Source organism: Lissotriton helveticus, chromosome 4_1, assembly GCF_964261635.1.
Source record: "Lissotriton helveticus chromosome 4_1, aLisHel1.1, whole genome shotgun sequence".
NCBI lineage: Eukaryota > Metazoa > Chordata > Amphibia > Caudata > Salamandridae > Lissotriton > Lissotriton helveticus.
The window spans coordinates 841,915,303-841,938,463 of NC_136063.1; the positions used below are offsets into that span (position 1 = coordinate 841,915,303).

Genomic DNA, 23,161 nt, shown 5'->3' on the forward strand with positions numbered 1-23,161 from the left:
CTGTTTTTAACTTGGTTATTCCAGATGGGAAGCAGTTGTTTGCCTTGAGATGGTTGAAGTCCTGTCTCACAGTTTGTGGAAATGACCATGTCCCATTTTAAACCTGTACTGTCGTAGCTGGCATGCTACGTCAGCTGGTTTGATGGTGTGGAAATTCCCCAGTTTTTTATTTGTATGTTCTGCTGGTATGCACACATTATAATTTGCTCCAACTGTATGGATGCCTAGGTGCGTCCACTAATGAATTAAAAGCTTGGTTTTCCACTACACTCTTTGGGTGTGTTTTAACTGGTGTAAGTTGAAAGGTGTTGTACATAGCTTGTTCCCTACTTGTTCCCTACTTGTTCCCTTCTCTGCCTTTTCCTTCTACCAACCTTCTAGATTGTTTATGTGATTCTCCCCATGACGCTAATGCTGGTTCTACTCTGTGGCAGTTAGTGCTTGGCCAGATGGGCGACGGTCCTGTTACTTCTGAACTGCTGCATTAAACTACTTACCTGCCACCTTCATGTATCCAGAGTCTTCATTCGTATATACAACATTTGGCGACGAGGGTGGGAGTTTCTATCCCTGTTTCTGTTCCTGCTCATACTTCTCATTCGAGTGTGAGCCTAAGGAGTCCTCGCTCTCGCCGTCCACCTGCTTACTTAAATGACTATGTCCATTGAGAGCTTTTCTGTTTGGTTGTTTTCTGTACTTTTGTTTCTTTTCTTTTATTGTCCTAGGAGGGGAGATGTGTTGTACATAGCTTGTTCCCTACTTGTTCCCTTCTCTGCCTTTTCCTTCTACCAACCTTCTAGATTGTTTATGTGATTCTCCCCATGACGCTAATGTTGGTTCTACTCTGTGGCAGTTAGTGCTTGGCCAGATGGGCGACGGTCCTGTTACTTCTGAACTGCTGCATTAAACTACTTACCTGCCACCTTCATGTATCCAGAGTCTTCATTCGTATATACAACAAAAGGCAATGAAAGGGAAATTGTAGCTCAGTAGGCTTTCTGGCCAATGTGTAGTTTCCGGTCACCTATTATCTGACGTTCAGAAACTGAGACATACACAAGACCTTCAGCTGTATTTCTCTCCCAAATATCGACATGCTACCATTTACATTTCTTTTTTATAATAACCATTTTCGCTCTCTGTTATCCACAATCTTTTTGTTCTGCTTCCCCCAGAAAGTGGTGCTGATAAACAAGTTTTGGCACTTTGGATTGATATACTGAAACTAATTGTATTTCGATATTCCCAAGTTTACGCCCGTCTTTTCAGAATTCAGCAGATAGACTTTGTTGCCCTTGCTCTGCTATTCCTCCATTGGTGTGCCAGTTATGGAACCTTGTTTTAGACGTGCAGAGCTATTTTTACAAAACCTCTACTGGATCAATATTTCCTTGTTAGTTTTGAAATGAGTTTCACTCTAAGCGTCACATAGCCTATTGGTAGTTCAAGCTGTGACACCTCAGTTGACTGTCAGGCTTTTTCGTAATAGACTGGCACTTTGAGCAACTCCCTCCAGAACATTTGCACCATGTTGAGGACCTCCCAGTTTAAAGGATTCCCTGAATAGCTGTCTCTTCTCGCTGTGCTCGGTCTGCTGTCAGGACTGTTGCCCTTCACAAATCAGCACCAACATACCTTATTAAATTGAGAATTTGTATTGTATAAAAATAACAGTAGAAATATATCCTACGTCTTAATGGGCAGAACATTTGCTTGCCATGACATGACTTCAGAACAGGCTCCATTCAAAATAATCGTGTATATCCAAAAGTGTACCAAATCAAGTACTCCCTGTCATCCCCTGTAAGTATCCCACTTGGCATGGATTGAGTGACATTTGTTATGCATTATTGGAAAGCAGCAGCTAAGTTAGCTACTTTTTAGGTCTGGCCTTTAAAGCAGCTATAGTTGTCTCTAGACAATTGGTTTCCCCAAAAAAATCCACATAGTACAAAGAGTGGTGTTTGGTCGGTAGGCTTCTTCCATTGGTCTTTTAAATTGTCGTTCACATTTTGCTTCTTTCCACTAGAGCATACTGCATGGGGAGTGGGTCACCGTTCTTTTACCCATTAACTTTCTTCAATTTGAGGATCTTCCCAGAATCGGTGCGCATTAACATCCATTTAAAAATAATTCCTTTCTCTTAAGTGACAAATCGTGTTTAATATGTATTTTTTTTAGTGTATTACTTTTTTATATGAACTTTAAGCATCAGCTATTTATTTTGGCTGTTGTTGGGGCATGCCTATCCCCTGAAAGGTAAACTGGTATGTTTCTCTGTCCTGAGTGTCTTATTGCTTGAATCTGGTTTCCTGACTGTTTGATTTCTGGCCCTGGTGTCACGCTAATCTAATGTGTGCGCAGAAGCCGAGCACTGTGCTTGATATGGGCTCGGTCTTGCCTTGTGTCCTAGAGGGACACACCAAGTGTGCTCTCATTTACCTACTGTGGACTACTGTCCCTGTCATGGGTTTAGCCTATAGTGGTGCTGGCCTCTTACCCTCTGACAAGCTTGTTCCCGCTTCCAGGTGAAATCAGTTCTGACTGCTCATTGTCAGCCTGCCTGGTGCTTTGGGGGCATGTCCGCACTGTCCCATAAATGGTGTAGTGCTGGGAGGTAGTTTTCAAGTGTCTCCTACCTCGAGCACTGAGCTGAGTTCAGCAGAGCATTTGTTCGGAGTCTACAGGTTTGTGTGAGGGGCAGCAGCATTTCTGATGCAGCAGTTTCCCATTCGGAGTGAAGTGTCCTTGGCCTTTTGGTCTGGCGATGGGCTGGGGGCCGGGCCAACGAGCCCATGACAAAGCCCCCAACAGTGGCACTAGGTATATGCAGCTCCTTAGTCGAGTGATCACAAATTCAGCTGATGCAGTCCTGCACGGGCTCGTCACAACTTTAGCAATGGTACCCCACCATGGGCTGATGATAAAATTGTTTCCGCTGCTGTAGTGTGTAATATTGAGCACTATTGCGTAATAAAGTGCTTTAGTTTCTAAAAACACAAGTACTGGGCTGAACATGCTCTTTGTTAGGTTGTTGATTACTTGTTATTCCCCGAACTTGAGCACCTGCAAACTACCTACATTAGAAGTGTTTGACTGATCCTCCTTGCTATACTAAGAGTCAAGTCCGAAAAGGCTAAGTTTGCTGAGCCATTGCAGGGTGGACCGCAGAACATCCGAGACAGTCAGCCTCAACCCAGGAGTTGAAGAGAAATAGCCCCTGCTTGCTTCTCTGAATGGGGAGTGACACCTGCACTGTGGGTGCTGCCCAGTAGATGCTGATTTATATTTCTTGTCTACTTTTTTAAAGTGTTTTAATGATAAGGTTGCATTATAGCAGCCTGCTATTGGAGTGCTTGATTTGGTGATGATCTATTCATGTCTCCTTCACAAATAAAATTAATAAAAAGAGCGAAAGGTATGTTTTAAAAAAAAAAACCTCACTAGTAAACCAGCCACATCAGTGAATGTTATTTTTTTTTTTTTTATAATAGGCGTACAGCAGCCACCTTTTTTTATGGCACATATTTCGGGATAAAAAAAGTCATCGTATCAGCTTGCCATGGCCAGACAGATTGGGCTCACTAGTGCTTGTTGCATGTTGACTTGATTTCAGAATCTAGAGCTCTTTAGTGTTGAATACCAAACTCATGCCACCATCAAACTGTATTGTGTGGTTTGAGACTGTAAACTCCGTTGCAAGTCTGTTTTTATTTGCAGAATAAGCATGAAAGTGGCTAATTGATAGTTGAGAGCGGACTATTTACCTATCAAACTACTTCTATCACAGGAGAGTTTATTGAAAAGGTGCGACAGAGGAAAAGAAGAGATATCACAGTGCTTGATCTAGGATGTGGCAAAGGAGGAGATTTGCTGAAGTGGAGAAAAGGCAGGATTGACAAACTTGTGTGTACAGGTAAGCACATGGCTTTTCACAGATGTTGCTGCTTTTACTTTGCTCTTCTTAGTTGTTCCATAATGAGAGGCATGAGTAAGCCATCATTTTTATTAAAATCTCTTTTGTGATACTTATAGTTTTTTTGTATTCCTGTTATATCTGTACTCCCAGTCAAAGGACCTGGTGGGTTGAGGCATGAACTGCAGTGATACAGGTCTTTCATTGCTGCAATCTAAGTAGATGGTTTGAATGTCTACAGCAGAGTTTGTGTGCATTTCTTTAACCTTTGCTTCACATGCCGAAATCTCTCTAAAATGGCCCTTGGGTGAGAAGTTAGACCTATATGGGCGTGGTATGTGTAACTGCAGGTCGCTTGGTTTAATCCAGGAAGTGACGATTTAGCCTTTCAGCTTTTTCAGATCCATAAAATGAGCATTGAGTTTGTCATCTATACTACTATTATAAAGGGAGAACTGTGTCCTTTGAGCCAGGTAAACTCAAAGTACACCACCAAGCACAACACCCAATACAGCGTTGGAAAGGGGAGGTCCAGGAGATGGACATAGGCTATAGAAAGCCACACCATCTACATTAGGGGGTGGGGGGGGGGGGGGGAAACGTTAGGGCAAAAAGTAGTCCGTATGGTCGTATGGATACAGTGATTGCACGCGGCGTTCGGCGGCGTCAACGCTTGCGAGAGGCGGAATGGCGTGTGGGCGTGACGTCACGTCAACGCGACGTTCGCTGTCCGGACCGGAGCGCGGGAAGGAGCAAGGGAACAAAACACGACATGCGGGGAGGAGCGGTGAAGCGGGACCGACACACAACATTGGAGTGCCCAGCGCGGGCAGGGGCGGCGATGCTGGTAGGAGCGCAGGAAGGAGCAAGGGACACTCACCAGACATGCGGGGAGGAGCGGCGGCACGGGAGCTGGTAAGTACGCTCTGCTGCTCCTGCTGATGGCCGCTTTTCATGCACGTCTCCTGCAGCGGTGCTGCCCCCAGCCCCCTTCCACACCCGACATGCGGGGAGGAGCGGCGGCGCGGGAGCTGGTAAGTACGCTCTGCTGCTCCCACTGATGGCCGCTCTGCTGCACGTCTCCTGCAGCGGTGCTGCCCCCAGCCCCCTTCTGCCCCGGACAACGTCTGGGCAGGCTGCTAGTAAACTTATAAACATCAATTAGGTTTGAACTTGATACCTTCAAATTACAACCAGATGTATGTAGCAACTGCACATTCTATTAAGGTAATAAACTCCCTTTTTTGCCTGCAAGAATTAAGTTTTTAGGTTGCCGAGGTCTGGTATGCCAAAGACATCTTGGGGACTTTCAGAAAGTTGACCTGGGAATGCATTATGCTTGTGGCCTGCTATTTGCCTTGTGGTTTGTAACTCAAGTTTAGAATTGTTGGTTTCATTTGCTTTAGACTGCAGCTGAAGTTCGTACCTCCCCATGCTAAAGATGTTTTTAAAGTATTCTTCCATAAACTCATTTTCTGTACTAAACAGGCTTTTAAAACTTAAATTTGATCTCATCACATATGCTTCAAGGACTGAGGTCAAATGTCAAGCTGTGTTTTCGTGGGAGCCTGGTTATTTTGCTTTCTGCTGACTTAAAAGTGAGAGCATTTATAGGAAAGAGGAATGCAGTGTACTTTCTTCATGGAACCTGCTTGTGCCCTTTTTAGGTCGAGCCTGGGCAGAGAATGTGCTGCTCTGCGAGCCATGCTGTATTGGAGTATGGAATAGAAGCCCTGCCCACTCTCCGCCCATATTTGTCATTGGCTTGTGCCATTGTCCTTCATAAATGCTGGCTTCCGATTCCTTATTAAGCTTGTTTGTCCCACCTTAGTACCACCTTGTCTTCATTTGTAACCTCCCAAGAGGACTGGCCCTTTTACTTCGGTTAATACACGGTGCGTCTTTAGTCTGTAAGCACTATTTTCTTTAATGAGTTTCTCTTACTGCAGGAGGGTCTCGAGTGCGCAGTTGTGACCACCGGCTTGTTTATTTAACTCGTAGCCAGCTGATAGCTCTTCAGGGGCCATGGGAGACAGAAGGCATATCCAATGCTGTGGTTGTTCGTAGCCCATGTGTGCCTGTGGTAAAAAGATTAGGTTGATTGCTACTTCTGCCGATAAATCTTGCACTTAGCACTTTTATTGAATTTGAATTGCGAACTTCTTTTTAACATCTTTTAACTTCTACTTTTTAATACACTTATTGCCACCCTCTGACACTGCGGTGTCCGTCTGTTAGAGCGAACCCACGGGTCAGCGCTCTAGTTTCCCTTTTTCACGGGTATATAAACGGACGCTGGTGCGACCGCGTAGTATATGAGACGCTGTGGTTGTTCGTAGTCCGCGTGTGGTAAAAAGGTTAGGTGGATTGCTGCTTCTGCCGATAAATCTTTCACTTTGTTGAAATTATATTTTTATTGACTTTGAATTGCTAACTTCTTTTTAACATCTTTTAACTTCTGCTTTTTAATACGCTTATTACCACCCCCTGACCCCGTGGTGTCCACCTGTTAGAGCGAACCTGCGGGTCATCGCTCTAGTTTCCCTTTTTCACAGGCATTAACACACACTGGCGCGCCGTCAGCGCCCCAAAGGCAAGCCCGTCTGCGCCCGTCCGCGCACTGACCACGCACAACGCCAGCCATGCTGCCAGTTTGGGGAAAAGAGAGGCAGAGGAAGGGAGACATTATTACACAAGTAGGGAACTGCGGGATCTGAGTGAGGCGGGGGGTCGAGTTGGCGCGCTTAGATAAGCAGACAGCCTGACCAACATCATATTTTGCTAGTAGGGATGCCCTTGTATGCGGTCTGCTTAATGTCAGATCTTTGCCCAAACATTGGTTACAGACCCAACTACTGCTGGAAACGCACCATCTAGATGTTTTATTCATGACAGAGACATGGACACATCCAGGATCAGACCTGGAGCCGGGATTAGCCTGCCCCCCGGGATACAAAGTATTCCACAAGCCACGACCCAAAGGGAGGTGAGGTGGGGTCGGGATCATATTTAAAGAGATAGGGGACTTTGTCCCTTTGGATGTTGATTAGGGCGAAGGCATAAAAATGATGTGTTCCTCATTAAAAGATCACAAGGGACAAGTGTTGACTGGAAACTTTGCTACAGACCTCCCGGGGCAGCAAGTTAAGTACAGCAGCGGGCATTTATCGATGTTTTCACCAAAATGGCACTCACCCACTCCAGATTACTTATCATGGGGGATTTTAACATGTGGTGCAACGGGAATATGAATTCAAACTATAAGAGTCTTATCCACTCCTGTAAGAACCTTAACTTAACACAATGGGTCATAGAACCCACACATGAGGGGGGGCACATACTGGACCTCATATTTGCGGAAGAACAAGTTGCTGGAGGGGTAGACACTTTGCCGGTGGATTGGTCTTACCACCATTTATTAAAATGTCAGATATATAAACCGAAAAAGAATGACCCCAACATTATTGGGGCGAGAAAATGTCAAGTCAGGGACTGGAAGGGACTCTTGCAAACAGCAAAGATCTCCCCAGTATTCTCTATGAAGGGAATTTTTGAGGAAGACAGACCGGTGGAGGAGAACCATGTAACCTTTGCGAACATATAAATACCAGGTTAGATATGGTTGCTCCTCAAAAGAACTACAAGAACACTGGCAGACCATCCACACCATGGTACGACGAAAAACTTTGAACTCTAAGGCTGAGCTGTAAGTTAGCAGTGAGAAAATGGGGAAAGGCCTACACAGACGAGGACAAAGCCCTCTGGAAAGAGGCAGTAGCTCACTACAAGAGAGAAATTGGCATAATAAAAGCAAAGTATGATGCAGATTTAATCTTAAACGCCTCAAATAGTGGCAGAAGTATTTTTAAAATAGTGGGGGAGATAGCCAACCCAGAGTGCGCAAAAAATAAAATACAACCTTCACAGGATCTTTGTAACAGCCTCGCGACTTTCTTCGAGGAAAAGATTACTCTAATCATTGATGGCTTTAAGGCGAGTAGCGCATGACTGAGGGAAATGCCACGGTAGAGGCAATAAAAGCATTTCAGGGAAAGAAGGAAAGAAATTATGGGGGAACACTCCCATCTTCTAGATCACTGAGCTCCATCTGTGGAGGACTTCAATAGAGATGCACTAGGTGTTTCCTCAGGCTCTCCGCTGGACCCACTACCACACAGAATATATAAAGAGCTGAGTTCAGAGCTATTTCCGACAATCGGACAAATCTGTAATCAATCACTGACCAGCGGGTCAGTGCCGGATTGCTGCAAACAAGCGGTGGTGACACCTCTGTTGAAAAAAGCTACGCTGGACCCAGCTTGCCCTAAACCTTATAGACCTATCTCCTTGTTGCCCTACCCGATAAAGATCATAGAGCGGGTGGTCAGTAAGGCACTCTCCCAATTTCATGAAACCAATGACAAACTGAAGGACGTGCATTTGGCTTCCATCCAGGACATGTGACGGAGACAGCTCTGGTAACCGTTTTGTGCGATCTTCGAATGTGGACGGTCAACGGGCAGTAAGCAATACTGATTCTGCTTGACCTGTCTGCCACTTTTGACACGGTTAACCATGAGAATCTTCTGGCCAGGCTCAAGGACATGGGGGTAGTGGGCACAGCATTTAAATGGTTTCAGTCGTACATCTCCAACAGACGACAAGCAGTGGCTCTTTCACCTTTTCAATCCGAGTTCACCAGTAATCCATATGGCGTCCCTCAGGGGTCTTCTATCAGTCCGATACTATTTAACGTCTATCTGAGACCCTTGCTGGCTAATATCAAAACTCACAAGATCAGCCATATTAATTATGCGGATGATACGCAGCTTATCCTGTCCGTGGAGGTGGGGGCAATTCACTTCACTTGGAGATTTCCATGCCTACATGAAGGATGCAAAACACACAAGATGATGGATGGAATGTTGTACAATGGCAAAACATTCACCCCCAGTCACAGATCTGGGTTTAATCCATCGTTATTTTGCTCACCAAGCCACCCCAGTTCAGACATGGCCACATGCAAATCAGTCTTGACCCCGTGCCTCATGGGAACAGTCCAGACCGAACTGCCAAGCCATGTCTTCCCTGGCCGTCTTCAGCCAGGATAGCTTGCCTCCAGTGGCGTAGTGAGCACGGGACCCACTGTGAGAAGTTGGCCTGGTATATGATGTTCACTATTCTAGTGAACACCTTGCACCAGTCCAAACAACCCTTATGGGGATGGTTGTAAGTCAACCTTACAGACCAGCTATCCTAGTGGTAGCGTGGACAGAACAGTCTTAGGCTAAAAGACTCTTGAGGGCGTGTAAAGCCCGCTGTTTTACCATATGTAACCCCTTGAATATCAAATGAAGGAAACCACACAGGATATATATAAAATATATATGTATTTATTTACTAACACACTACTCTGAACTCTTTATGAGATCAGAGGCCAAAGCACCTAACAAGATACTTAGAATACGTTAAGTTGCACAATTTACGGTTAGGCCCTAGGGGCGAAGCAAACCATATACTAAGAAAGTGGTATAAGTACCACGTCACGAGTAAAGGGAAGGCCTAAGGCCTAGGGAATCGCTGGGGCTACACTATCTGAACCTTAGTTTAGAAGTAGGAGGCCCACAGGCGGCGTGTGCAGTGTCTTTACACACACGTGTGAGTAAATGTAAAGTCAATGGGAACTTAGAAGTTAGATTTAGAAGGATTTAGGACACTTCCGGTTTAGCTAGGAGGAAACAACTAAAAACCTAGACACTTGGATAGTCAATACCCTTGGGAGCACCAAAGTACTCGTGTTACCTCACCCACGGACGGCGGGTGCATAGGTGTGAAGATGTCAGGTTTCGCCGTTGAAGCCTATGGAGCCTTTGAAGAAAGATGCTGCAGGCGACCAGGAGGAAGATGTCCGGGTGGATCGAAGATGAAGAGGACCTGAAAGCAGAGGGGACAGAGTCTGGGTCACTAGCCAGTGACCGGGTGGAACCAGGAAGGAACCAGACGACGTCGAGGAGCAATCTGGTGCTGTCTTGAAGCTTGTCGTTGCAGCCACGCGGACCAGGAGGCGTCGACGACGACCAGGTGCTGGAGTGGAGCTGTCCCACGAAGGTTCTCGCAGATGGAGGGGTCGACTGCCGGATTGGAGTCAACAAGCCTTGGCAAAGGCAACCCACGCAGAATACAGCAAAGGCTTCTGGTGCAGACCAGCAAGGTCTGAGGTGCTTGACCTTTGCAGGGATGCAAGGGCCAGTCTAGAGCAACCAGACCAGCGATGTGGATAAAAAGGATTGTCGTCACAGAGGCTACTAGCCAACGGGCCAGCAACCGGACAACGCGGCGAGTAGAACACAAGCAGAAGGGCCCCACGCAGAACTCGTGGAGTGTGGAGGGCTGATCTTCGGTGCAGGTGGAGCTCTGGTTCTGGGTTTCTCAATCCCCAGTGCACAGCTTCGAGGATGCCTCAGGAGCTGCACAGTTAGCAAGTTGCAGGCTTTCCAAGATGTCCGATCCCACGTGTCTCGTCGCCTCCACGGATCTCAGCTATGCTGCAGTCGTGAAGAGAGGTCTCAGAGAGGTCTGGAAGTCTGGGTCTTGTCCGGCTCTGTGCTCTGGTTCCGTCCGGGAACGTCGACAAAGCAAGCCGTTGATTTGCTGGATGGTGCCTGGTTGCCCAGGGTGGTCACTCCTTGGCCACAAGGGAGATTCTTCAGTCTTCAGCTTCAGCAGAATGTCGAAGGTCCATAGTTTCGTGTCAAGTTTCGATTTCAGGATTAATCTAAAGTCTCAGGACTCTGCTCCTACCTTTATACAACTAAAAGGGGCTGGATCACTTACTAGGTCCCTCCTATGGGTGGGACCAGGAAGGGGGGAGGTTACACCCCCTTTCCTTTGTCCAGTTTCGTGCCAGAGGTGGGGCTGGAGTGCCCCAGCAACCGGTTTGAACCGGGGTATGTATGGAGCACCTAGGGTGCCCCAGTCAGTGTCTCATTCTATTCAGCCCTCCCTGTCCCAATACACAAAGTCCTGTCTGGGGTGGTGCTCGCACCTCCCCAGGCAGGAAACCTATTGCCCAAGCCTCCCTTACTGGAAGTACTCCCAGCAGCAGGAGGTCAGAGCAGCATCCATTTTGTGATGCTGGGGCTCTGGTTAACTTTATCGGGTACAGTAGTTTCAACATGTCTTCTCCCTCTAGAAGGGTGGAATGCTACCCCGTCGCCAGAATTGGCGAGGGGGTAGTATTCCAAAGCGTATGACACCTTACACGACATGTTTGGATAAAGCCAAACCAAAGTTAGCATTAACCGCAAGGATTATAATGCACTTAAGAGTATATGGTATGGCTATATCATAGAACAGCTATAAGGACATGGTTCCGAAAGCTGCAGACAGGCTCCGCTCATGCTAGAGCACCATCTCACACATAACCAAGGACTCTGCCTCCAGGATTGTTAAGGCCTGCCATAGGAGTGACTTATAGGTTACTATGTGTCTATATATAAGGTAGGTATAGGGATACTATACCTTACAAGGGGTGATTACACGACCTTGCCCCAGCTGAGTGATCAGCCAGTTGTGTCAATTTACGTGGCCAGCCAGGGGTGGCATAATATATGCTGCAGCCCCTGGTAGACCTTGGGTGCACCTATGCCCTGGGTACCTATGGTACACTATACAGGGACTCACAAAGGTGACCCAATATCCAATTTGGTATGTACCTACAGTACATGGAGTCCATTTTACAGAGAGAGCAGATAGCCTGGGGTCCTGAATAGCAGGATCCCAGGCCAACTAAGTCGAAAACCAGCTAAACACTAGGCAAAAAGTTGGGGGTAACCATAGTCGGGTATCCACCTTCCTACACCCATGTCTGGGCATACCCTTCCCACATAGGGTGAACAGCAAAACACACAAGATGATGGACGGAATGTAGCACAATGGCAAAACATTCACCGCCAGTCACAGATCTGGGTTTAATCCATCGTTATTTTGCTCACCAAGCCACCCCAGTTCAGACATGGCCATATGCAAATCAGTCTTGACCCTGTGCCTCATGGGAACAGTCCAGACCTAACTGCCAAGCCATGTCTTCCCTGGACCGGAATCAAGCATCCTAGAACCTAGAACGCAGATAAGACAGAAGTCCTGTGGTGCGCAGCAGGCAAAGTTCCTCTCCCACTTCCAAATGATTTCTGGCCTATAGCGACTACTACTCCTCTAGTACCCTCCGAGATGGTGCGAAATCTAGAAGTTATGTTCGAAAACAAACTGAGCCTGGAAACTCAGTTTAACAAAAACAGCTGGTTGCTGCTTTGCCCTTATCAGGGTGCTCGGGAAGATTCTCCCGATGTTACCCTCACAGTCCAAGGCACTGGTAGTTAGAAACGTCATTTTAAGTAGACTGGACTACTACAACGTGTTGCTGCTGAAGTCTCCAAAGTATCTGATTGAGAGACTGCAGAGGGTCCAGTCAATGGCGGCTAAGCTGGCTCTATCGAGACCAAGACACTCGTCCGCCGTGCAAATTCTGGCGGAGCTGCATTGGCTTCCAATGTCAGAGAGGATGATGTTTAAATCCCTCTGCATTGAATTCAAGGCTCTGCATGGGGCTGGTCCTATACGCTTGCAGAACAAATTTGCATGGTACATCCCCACCCGGAGTCTCCGCTCCTCATCGGCCAATCTGGTCACGGTGCCTAAATTCAGAAAGACAAAATCAGGTGGGAGAGCCTTCAGCATTGCGGCTGCAAAGCTTTGGAATAGACTCCCTACCGACATTAGGCAGTCAGAATAGCTGATGCAGTTTAGGAAAAGTCAAAACCTGGCTCTATCCCAGGAAATGATCTATCTCATAATTTGTCTGCCTCGACCAATTGGATCACTGAAGGTTGTCCATCTACTGCTGATTTAAGCACATGTCTCATAGCGCCAGGATACCCTTTGGGTGACAGTGCGCTTTACAAGTTTTTAATACAATACAGTACAAAGGGGCAACTCAGTCAATCCTTCAACTTTTGCAGTGGAATAGGACTCGCATTTGCGAGAGTTTAAGCTGTTGGCATTGGAAATGAGGATGCCTTTTGTTTGTTTTAAAAACCAAAACCTAAATTAAAGGCATTGTCATTTGCAATGGCAATAGCTCAAACTCTCATAAATGCTAGACCTATTGCACTGCAGATGTTTGTTTAAATTTTCTTTTGGACTTAGCCATCTCAAAGGGTATCATCTGTACACAACAATTTCTCACTTTTTGCAAAATGTCTCTTCTTTGGTGATTCCATTCCTTTTGTGAAACTGCACAAAGTACAAAACCGCATTTCATTCTCGGCGCCAACCTAACGTGATGATCTTGGGCAATTTACACTGTTTGTGGTCCATTCACTGTCAAGCACCGGATAAGATCTTTTCACACGAAAGAGCCAGCCACATTGTAACACAATTTAAGAATGCTTGGTTTTCATTTTGATGTGTAAAGCATGTGCTTTTTATGACCTCTATGGCAACTCAGTTTGGAGAGTTTTTTATTTTTTTATTTTCCAAAACCTTTATTGAAAAGTTCAGCATTTCCGGAATACAATATAGCATCAAATCAGAGCATCATACATAGCAGATTATTGACAGTGCACATCACGTCAAGAAGTGGATCGATCAAGCAGAGGCATTATCAAGCTCAATACAACAAACCCTCCATTAAGCCAAATATAACTGCATAGCGTAGTGTCAGCAGCTTAGAGGAGAGGGCAAGCTCGGCACAAGGATGTAGGGGACAGGTAGGGAAGCGGTTACTGACCAAGGGAGCGTGGGGGAGGTAGTCCGGCTCGGGTGTGGACGAGTGTGAAGGTAAGTCACCAGGTGGCCCCATATGTCAATAGGCCGGGATTGAGCAGGCATCAAGTCCCAGAATTCCGAAATTAGAGTCTGAAATCTGGAGGCGTCCTCAAGCCTCTGCGCAAACTTAGGTGCTGGTCTGCGCGCCAACACATGGCCACCCTGTGCCACGCAAGGACCAGCAACATTGCGACCAGTCGATGAGAGGCATCCGGACAGAATTTAACAAAGCCCAACAGGCCCAACGGTGGGTTAGTTTGAACCGGCGATGAGGTAATCTCGGAGATAGCCGCAAATACCTCCCGCCAGAAATCCGTCTCCATAGGGCACAGCCTAGCCAAATGAGCAAAATCTGCGGCAGGGGCCGAGCAGCGCAGACATCTGTCACCCGGTATGAGTCCCAATTTATGTAACTGCGCGGGAGTGCGATATACGCTGTGTAAGTATTTGAAGTGAATCAGACGGAGGCGATCGTTTGGAGACCATTTTTTAGTTTGATTACAACAATAGAGCCAGTCTGCTTGGGAAATGTCCTCACCCCATGCCACCCGGGCATGCTCAGTGGTCACTAGCTTCCCGGGGGAAGGAGAAGGATAGATGAAGTCAAGAGCAGGCATGGATGGAGGTGGCTAAGGGAAACGTGGGAAGTAGCTCCCTGCAGATCGCCCGCAGCTGGTTAAACAGCAAAGTATCCAGAGGACCGGAGGAAGCTGGAAGAGAGTAGAAAGTATTTTCGGGAGATAGATACACCAGTGTGGACAGTCCAAGACTGGCGACGTGCTTGGACATGACAGATGGTTGGAGAGGAGGGAAAGTTGGGTGGCACACAATTGGCATACTATTAGCTGATAGCATGGGGAATTGGAGAGGCGACGTCAGTCAGTCAGTCAAATTCACTTAATTCGGTTAATTAAAACCATAAAAGCATACTACAAAAAAATACATAAAATGTTACAATTACACAGTATCAACCCAATACAGAGGAAACCAGCATTTACAATGCAATGGTCTCGGCATTATTAAAGGTAGAGCTATTGGCATTGCTCATGATTTTTTTATTTTTTATTTTTTTTTAGAACATAAATAAATGGCATTGTCATTTACATTGCCAAAAGCTTAATCGTTAAATAAATGGCATTGTCATTTACAATGCCAATAGCTTAATCGCTCGCAAATGCATGACCTATTACATTTACACCCACACAGAGCCACACACACACACACACACATACAGAGCCACCCACACAGTCATCACATAGAGCCACCCACACACACACACAGCCACCTACACAGAGCCACCCTCACACAGACAGAGCCACCCACACATAGAGCCACCTACAAAAAAAAGCTATCCACACAGAGACACACACACAGCCATAGAGCCCCCACACACAGAGCCCCCACACACAGAGCCCCCACACACAGACAGAGCCCCCACACACAGACAGAGCCCCCACACACAGACAGAGCCCCCACACACAGACAGAGCCCCCACACACAGACAGAGCCCCCACACACAGACAGAGCCCCCACACACAGACAGAGCCCCCACACACAGACAGAGCCCCCACACACAGACAGAGCCCCACACACAGACAGAGCCCCACACACACACAGCCACACACACACAGAACACCTCTATTTTTCTATGTTTGTCCTGAAAAAGTAGGTTTTTTAACCACCCAAATGAAGTTACTGTAAAAAACTGGATTGTGAATATTTAGTTGTGTTCCATAGCAGTATTCTGTTAGCTACTACAAATGTGTTAGATTTAGATGTTTGTTTCTAAAGTTAGTGTCTGGTAACAATTTACTCGTAGTGTGTTAGTCTTTTCAGCCACTGTTTTTGTCTTTATTGTTTTTAGTTATAAGCAGTAATATTCAATGGAGTGTTGCAAATAAGTTTCACGCGGATTTAAAATTCGTTTTCCTTACAGGTCCATGAGTTAAAATAACTGCCCAATCAAAACAAAGTTTAAGGCAAAAATAAATTAAGAAATAGAAATAAGAGTTGTGATTATTCATTGAAGTGGGCAGTCGCCCGGGAGCGTAGCCAGGGAGCCGATGATGGTGGAAACACGAGCCGGGAGCTCTGCGTCGGCTCGCAAATTATCGGCTTACACCATTGAAGGCAGGGACCTGTGAACACCCCGACACAGATCCGTTATTGACATCACAGACGAGAGAGGCTAAAGCTGCCTACTCCATATCCTGCCGGGTGGCAGTGGCAAGACTGTGGCAGCCGAGGCGGTGTGCGAGCAAGATGGCGGCCTGAAGAAGAGCGCCGGCCGGGGGAGACGCACGCTGCCTGTAAACTGCAGACACCTGTGCCAAATCTGAGGGCTGGTTGGCGAGCGGCTGTTGCGGCCTAGGAGCAGCCGGTAGTGGTGAAGGCGGAGCTTCCCTGAGGAGGTCGGTTGATCAGCGAGCGTATCTGTGACAGCAGGGGGCGAGGTTTGTGATTGGTGCCCGGGGGGCAAAACGTTGAATCCTCTGCTGGTGGAAGTAACAGCGTGGGGCCCAACGCTGCCCTTGAGCTAGAGCTGGTGTATTTGGCAACAGTGAATGCCTGAGTGTCTCCGAGACTGAGCAGAGCAAAGGAGGTCCTACAAAGGTTTTCCTGACCATCATGCTTGACCGTGATATCTCCTCCTCTGCAAAGCCTCATAGAGAAACGAGGCCTGAGTGCAGGTGCAAGGGCTGGTGAGGGGGGTCCCTCCTGGCCTTGCTAGAAGAAGCGGGTGCATTGTGGAGAGCACTGTACCCATTAAGTGGAATTCCTAAGGGTAGATAATGTTTGGCTGGGCCTGGAGGAGGAGAAGAGAGCCAGAAACAGGCCGGGCCCCGCCCAAGCCCTGTCCTTTTCAGACTGTGTGGCGTGTTTTTTAGGTTTGAGTGACTGAAGACGTCACAGATAGAAAACCTAAAAAACACGCCCCCGAATCGGGAAAAGACTGGGCTTAAAGGGAGTGACGCCCCTCTCCTCCAATGGCTGGCCAGCATTTATGAGGCCAGCCAATGGAGAAGAGGGGCGGGTTCAAGCCCCCTAACTAAGAAACATTAAATCTTCGGACCGAACTGCGCAAGCGCAGCCTACGGTCCTCGACCTAAAAAGGAGCATGTGTTACAACTTGCACAGAAAGGAGCAGACTGTGTGGTCACTAGGGAATCCGCAATCTCGAAACAAGTAGCGAACAGGCAACTGCATTGAACTGTGTGACAGAAAATTGTGGACACCACACACCATGGGAGAGCATAGTCACAGAGGGAGCAAACAGAAGCACTAGACTGAACATGGCCACAGGCGAAGACCATCACCAGTGTCGGGGTCTGTGTCGGGGTCCGCTTGACAATCTCACAGTTGAGCTCCTCGGTCCAGGAGAAGTCTATGCCCAGAGAGGAAGTGGACAACCATGTGAAAGGGGGCAGAACAATTAGGAGGGACAGGGAGAAAAAGGTGAAGAATGAAGGCTCATGCCAAGAAGTGGATTGGGCAATATGAAGATAACCACAGTTTAAAACACTACAACTAATTCCACTTTCCCACTCACCACCCAGTGACTCCACTCCATGAATGTGGACAGCAGAACGATTAGGGAATTCAAAGATCAACTCGTCTAAACATAAACTGGAAACTTTATTATTTGGTTAGGTAGCCCCCATCGTAGCCTTTATTCCCTCATTTAACTTTTGTTTTACCCTCAACAGACAACTGAAGGTCCTCAATGACCACATGGACATGCAGACATTAATGATCCCTACACAACAAACCACCCACTAGGCTCATTAGAAGGTTTCTCCAGGGCAGTCTAGTCACCCTGACATTAACACTGTAGATCTTCGCTAAAGCCAATCAGGCTGATCCTGAAACCGCTTAACTAGAGGAACCAATCTGCCTTTCAATCTGTACTTAAAACAGGCTTGATTCTCTAAGCTCTTTGCACACGTGGCAGGTGTCAAAAGTATTGGATCCTCCTTTGGACAGCTGAGTTAACTTCTCTCAGGGAATACGATGTGGTACAGCACTGGTATCTTTATTTTCTTCTATTTCAGTTTCAAATGCTTCAAAAGTTTCAAATTCCTGTTGACAATTTCCTTAGGTTCAACTTGATAATAATACCAACACCAAATATGCCCATGCATACTAGTACAGACTATAAGGTTTACCATATTAGTCATGTTTGAAGTTACTGGAAGCAAGTAAGAAGGTTTGAAGTAATGTATACTCTCTAGAGGCTTCAGATAATTAGAGTGGGTGAGTTGATAAGATTATCACAAAAGAAACACTCAAAGGCCAAACAATCCTTGCACTTCACACTGTTAGATAGGTCACCCCTACACAGTTCCTATACACAGTACACTATGACTAGACCCAACTCCCTTTGTTACCAAATGTCATGACCACAAGATGTGACTGATCAAGAAACCCCAATCTCTGATTTTCATGAAGTATCGATTCAAGGCTTAAGCCCAAACTGGGCAGAAACAGACAGTTAGAGTTAGACACACAGCACTGACCACAGGCTTCTACTAGGTGCAACAGTAAAAACTAATAATGTTTCTACCCAGAACGGGAGAAAATATTCTTGGCTCCTGCCAAAAGTTGAAAATCAATACAATATGAGGGACCAGCTCTAGGAACCCGATTTCGCTTAGTCTTTTGATAGTAAGCATTGCCAAAAAAGATTTCAATGTTTTCCTAGTATATCAAAAAAAAGAAAATTAATAAAATCGAGGCAACGGGGGGGGGGGGGGGATTTGGATTTCAGAAAAGCGAGCACAACGAGGAACAGGGGGGAGGCCCGGTGCCACCACTAGTGATGCACAGTTGATAGCTAAACCCCTGTTTGACACGTTTGAATCTATGGAAGTGTGTTTGCCGTGCGTGTGTTTGTGTGGACACAAGTGAGCTTGTAGAGAGCGAATCTGAGAAGGGATATTCTCAGAAGTAGCTGTGTGCGCACGCGCGCTGCGCTGCTGCCCAGTCTGAATCAGTTCCCAGGCTAATCACTTGCAGTTTTTCTGGTTTTCCTCTTTATTGAAGCTCGGCCCAAATGTTAAGTTTTTACAAGTCACCAGAGACCAATAAAATCCTCAGCCAAGGGCAGCCCTGAGTGCAGCGAGAGGTACGGATGGAGGCAACAGACGAACACGGGGGAACCGGGGGCACAGTATGTGGGGCAACAATGGGGGCATGGAACAGTCACATAGGGGCACAGGGCATTGGGATACCTCAGAGAAAGGGTTCAGGTTGTAGGCATGGTAGGTGGAGCAATAAGGAGGAAGGGAGCTGTCATACAGAGGCGCAGTACTTTGGAGGTCCCAGAGGAAGAGAGGACGCCAGAGTGACGTGGTACACCTGGGCCACGGAGGAGTGGCGTTCAGGGGCTTAGAAACATAGGGGCAGCATGGAGCAGGGTAGAGAGCGCATCGGGGGAGTGGCGTAGTAATTGGTCCAAATGCAAGCAGGGAGAATGGCTGAGTATCAAAATACAGCAATAACCGCAGTACGGTGAGCCCTCCGGACTGTAGGCGCCTGTGCCTCTGCTGCACCATTTATAGCTATGCCACTCTGCCAAGGGGGGAGAAACCAGAGGAGAGCATTGGGGGTCACCGGAGTGAGGCTGGCTGATTGAGTGATCTTCGGGGACACTGTGGAGAGGGTACAAACAGTCAGAGCACACAGAGACACCAAACTGAGGTACCGAACAGGGTGGTTCGGAATACCAGAGAGAAAGAGTCCTGAACCCCACTTCTCACCCCTTCATCTTTAAGAGGTCGATAACTTCAGTTGAGTTAGGTAATAAATAAATATCCATTTACGTCGATAGCGCCTAGAGACCACTCCGAACGTGCTCTTCATCCAGCCTGTTATATTAACCTTGGTGTGCGCAGAGTGTGGGCACTAGTGAAATGATGCGCTAGAAATGATGGTGCCAGATGTGAGGGGCACTCACCCATCAGGCTGCGCTGCCCATCGCCGTCCATGGTCTGGTCCTAGGAGTCGAGGCCAGACACACCCATGCGTCCGGCTGAGAGTGTCAGGGCATCACCGCAGAGGGCTGCAGACGTCTCGGGCCAACAGCCGGGCACTCCGGGCAAGCAGACAGACACAGTCTGTATAACGTTACAAATATTTATAATTTTAAGGACTGGGGAAACAGTGTTTCAGTACGTTCGCCTTGGAGGGAAAGCCACAGACTATAATGGTCCCAATCATCGAGAAGATCTTGCGTACGGATCAACCGTCAAAACTATATCAAGGGAAAGTAATAGTTACAAATGTTACAAAAGTCTCATCTTCGTGCATCAAAGTAGACCAATCCCAGACCTGCTCTGCTGTGCTTGTGAGCATTGGTCGTTGGTGAAAGTCACGCCTGTATATAAAATAAAACAACTGACGCGGAAACAGGAAACTATGCGTCTCTCTTTCAGAAAAAGTTGGCAGCCATCTTAAGACAGGAAGTTTGGTTGGCCTTTACACTGGGTTGGGTCATATTACTATACCAGTTTTTCCCTTGAATTCAAAGAAAATACTAACTATATAAAAAGTGTTCTCAAGCGCACAAGTCATCTGTGGGTTCTCAATCACTCTACTACTCTAAAACACACGGTCTGTGATTGGAAAGCTTTGGTGTCTAACTGGCCAACGGCAGTTCAAATTTGGCCCCTACATTGATCACTACTTGCCGAACCCGCATCCCATTCTATCCTGCTAAGCTTTGCCACACGCAACATGGCGACGGCTGCGAGTGGCATCGCAGGAGTGCCGGAGCGGGCACGCGCCGTGTGATCGCATTGTGTGCTCCGGAACAGGGGGTGGGGAAGGGGGGGGATCCCAGAGTACAGTGGGGAGGGGCTGTACGGACACCCCGAAGCACGAGTGGGCGTGTGTGGAACCCCGCGCTGAGCCTGAAGGCAGGGGGCAGAGGCAGACCCCAGCTCTGCCACCTCTTCCAACCGCTGCAGTTTCATAGGCAAACGGCTCGCGACGAACGTTGGGACGGAACCCCGAAGAGGAGGAGGTACTGCCTCGACCCTGGAGGTACCTATTACACAGAAAGGGGGGCTCTCATTGACAGTTTGGCTTAATGGGCGCTATGGCACGAATCAGGAGTAAGGCGAGGGGACCGAGGTTACCCCTGGTTTGTGACCCCCCCCCCCCTCCGCACTCATTCATTGCTAGAGATGGCGCTCCTTAGTAACGTCCATGGGCCTGGCATTTAAAGTTCCTGCTGGGAAGGTGGGGCCTGTTCCTTACCCCTCCCTGGCCATCTTCCAGGGTGGTTCCAGGTCCCTTCCACCCCTTGCGCTACCGATCCCCGTGGTCAGAAGGTTGCCTACACTGTAGCACCACTTGCGTGTAGACACGACCATCTTTCTCCGAGGCGATGCAGAAATGCCTCGGAGAAAGCATCGTATTTTTCAGATTCGGGGGGCGTGGTTTTCGTTCTCTCCTCTTCCCATTGGCTGGAAGGTAAAATTCCAGCTAATGGGAAGAGGAGAGAACGTAAACAAGAAAGAAGAGAAAAAACACACCCCCGTATCCGAAAGACTGGGCTTGAACCTAGTGACGCCCCTCTCCTCCAATGGCTGGCCTCCGTTTAGGAAGCCAGCCAATGGAGAAGAGGGGCGGGTTCAAGCCCCCTACTAAGAAACATTAAATCTTGGCGCTCCGCCCACACTGCTACGCAGTGCGACGCAGTCTTCGACCTAAAAATGATGTGAACATATACAAAACACATCCAAGTAAAAAATATTTCAGTGTTAAAAATGATCTAATTCATAGTAATCCTTTTATTCCTTATTCTGACCACCGCTGTTAAAAAACTAGCAATGTTAAAAAATTTCCCACAAATTCGGCAGCATCTGTAAATACATAAATGCAGGTTTAGCCTATAAAAATCCTTTGTCCCTTAAAATAGGTAAAATAAACCGCCTCCGAATATGGATAAAATGATCACGAAATAAGATAAAATGCATTGAGTCCTAGGTTGAAAAACTGTCACAAGCACAAACACCCAGATCCTCAATCTTTTTCCATCCCTTCGGTTCGGCCAGCAGTAAATGTAATTGATTAAATCTAAATCGTACTAAAAGGAAGCGGTGATGGTGGTTTGTAACTAGATTTAAATAGGGTTCAGTTGTACTTGAGGTGGACAATAATTGATGTATCCGCACCAGCGATTTTTTGATCTCACTGGCCTCCATATCCATCTGTGCAACTTGCAAAAACGTGTTTTTTGCCCAGAACAAATCTGCTTTAATCAAATTTTCTGGTGAATTAAATATTTCTGGCCTTCCTAGAATAGTGGCGAGCTTTTTAACGTGGTTCAGCCAAGGGACGCTACTTGCATGATCAAGTGTTAACCCCTTCCACGCTCATGACGAGCTGGGCTCGTCATGAGGTAGCCTCCTCGCACGCTCATGACGAGCCCAGCTCGTCATGAAACATGGGAATGATCAAATCCCAGCACAGGAGGGGAAAATGCATAGCATCGATCTGGTTAAACCATCGCGAATAACTTCCCGATTCATCCCTAGCTCAGGGTTTGTCCAGATGCCTATCCACTTTAATAAGGGTTTCATACTGATTAGGTCAGATACAAAGCCTAACCCAATTTCTTGATGAATTATGAAAGAGGATGTTGACTGAGGGACAGATTAACCAGTTTCTGAGAAATTTATTTTCAACTATTTGAATGTCCCTCGAGTCCCTGTATCCCCATATGTCGGATCCATAACATGCTATGGTGATACATTTGGCCCCATAGGTGTTTAACATTGCTTGCATGGGCTTTGCACCCAATCTGCGGGCAAAGTCAAGAACAGCTAAGGTGGATCTGGCCATAACATTTCTTTTAGCTTTCATTTGTGGTATCCACGATCCCTTTCATCAAATAAAACCCCTAAATAAGTGAACAAGTTAACCCATGATATCACGTTATTTTCACAAACAAGAGTCTTAAATTTCCTTGGTTTACACCCTAAAATCATTGTGTGCGATTTTAGAAAAATTAATATCCAAGTCTAATGACTTCATAAAATCGGCAAAGGGACTTAAAAGATGCTGGAGGCCAATTGCAGTTATAGCTATCAAGGCAGCATCATCCGCGTATGAGAGCCGGGATTAACCGCTCTCCTACACGTGGAATGTCCTTGCTTGCTCCTATTAACACGGTCTCCAAATTATTAATATATAAAGTAAATGGGAGCGGCGCTAGAATGCATCCCTGTCTCACACATTTAACAATACGGATGCTGCTGGTAAGATGGCCTTTTTGGTCGAATCTAACTGTAGCAGATAGGTCTTTATGCAAACCAGCCAGAAAATGTACAATATTCTTATCTAGACCGAGTTTTAATAACAACTTCCAGAGTTTTGATCTATTTACTCTATCAAAAGCAGAAGAAAGGTCCA

General features: G+C 46.9%; 1 protein-coding gene across 1 annotated transcript in view; it reads left to right on the forward strand.

Annotated features, from left to right (window-relative positions):
- RNMT (RNA guanine-7 methyltransferase) overlaps positions 1 to 23,161 on the forward strand; it is a 188,921-nt gene that overhangs the window by 12,109 nt on the left and 153,651 nt on the right. The window contains exon 4 of the mRNA XM_078687503.1: positions 3,791 to 3,916. Within this exon, the coding sequence (XP_078543629.1) occupies positions 3,791 to 3,916 (126 nt within the window). The remainder of the gene's footprint in view (positions 1 to 3,790; positions 3,917 to 23,161) is intronic.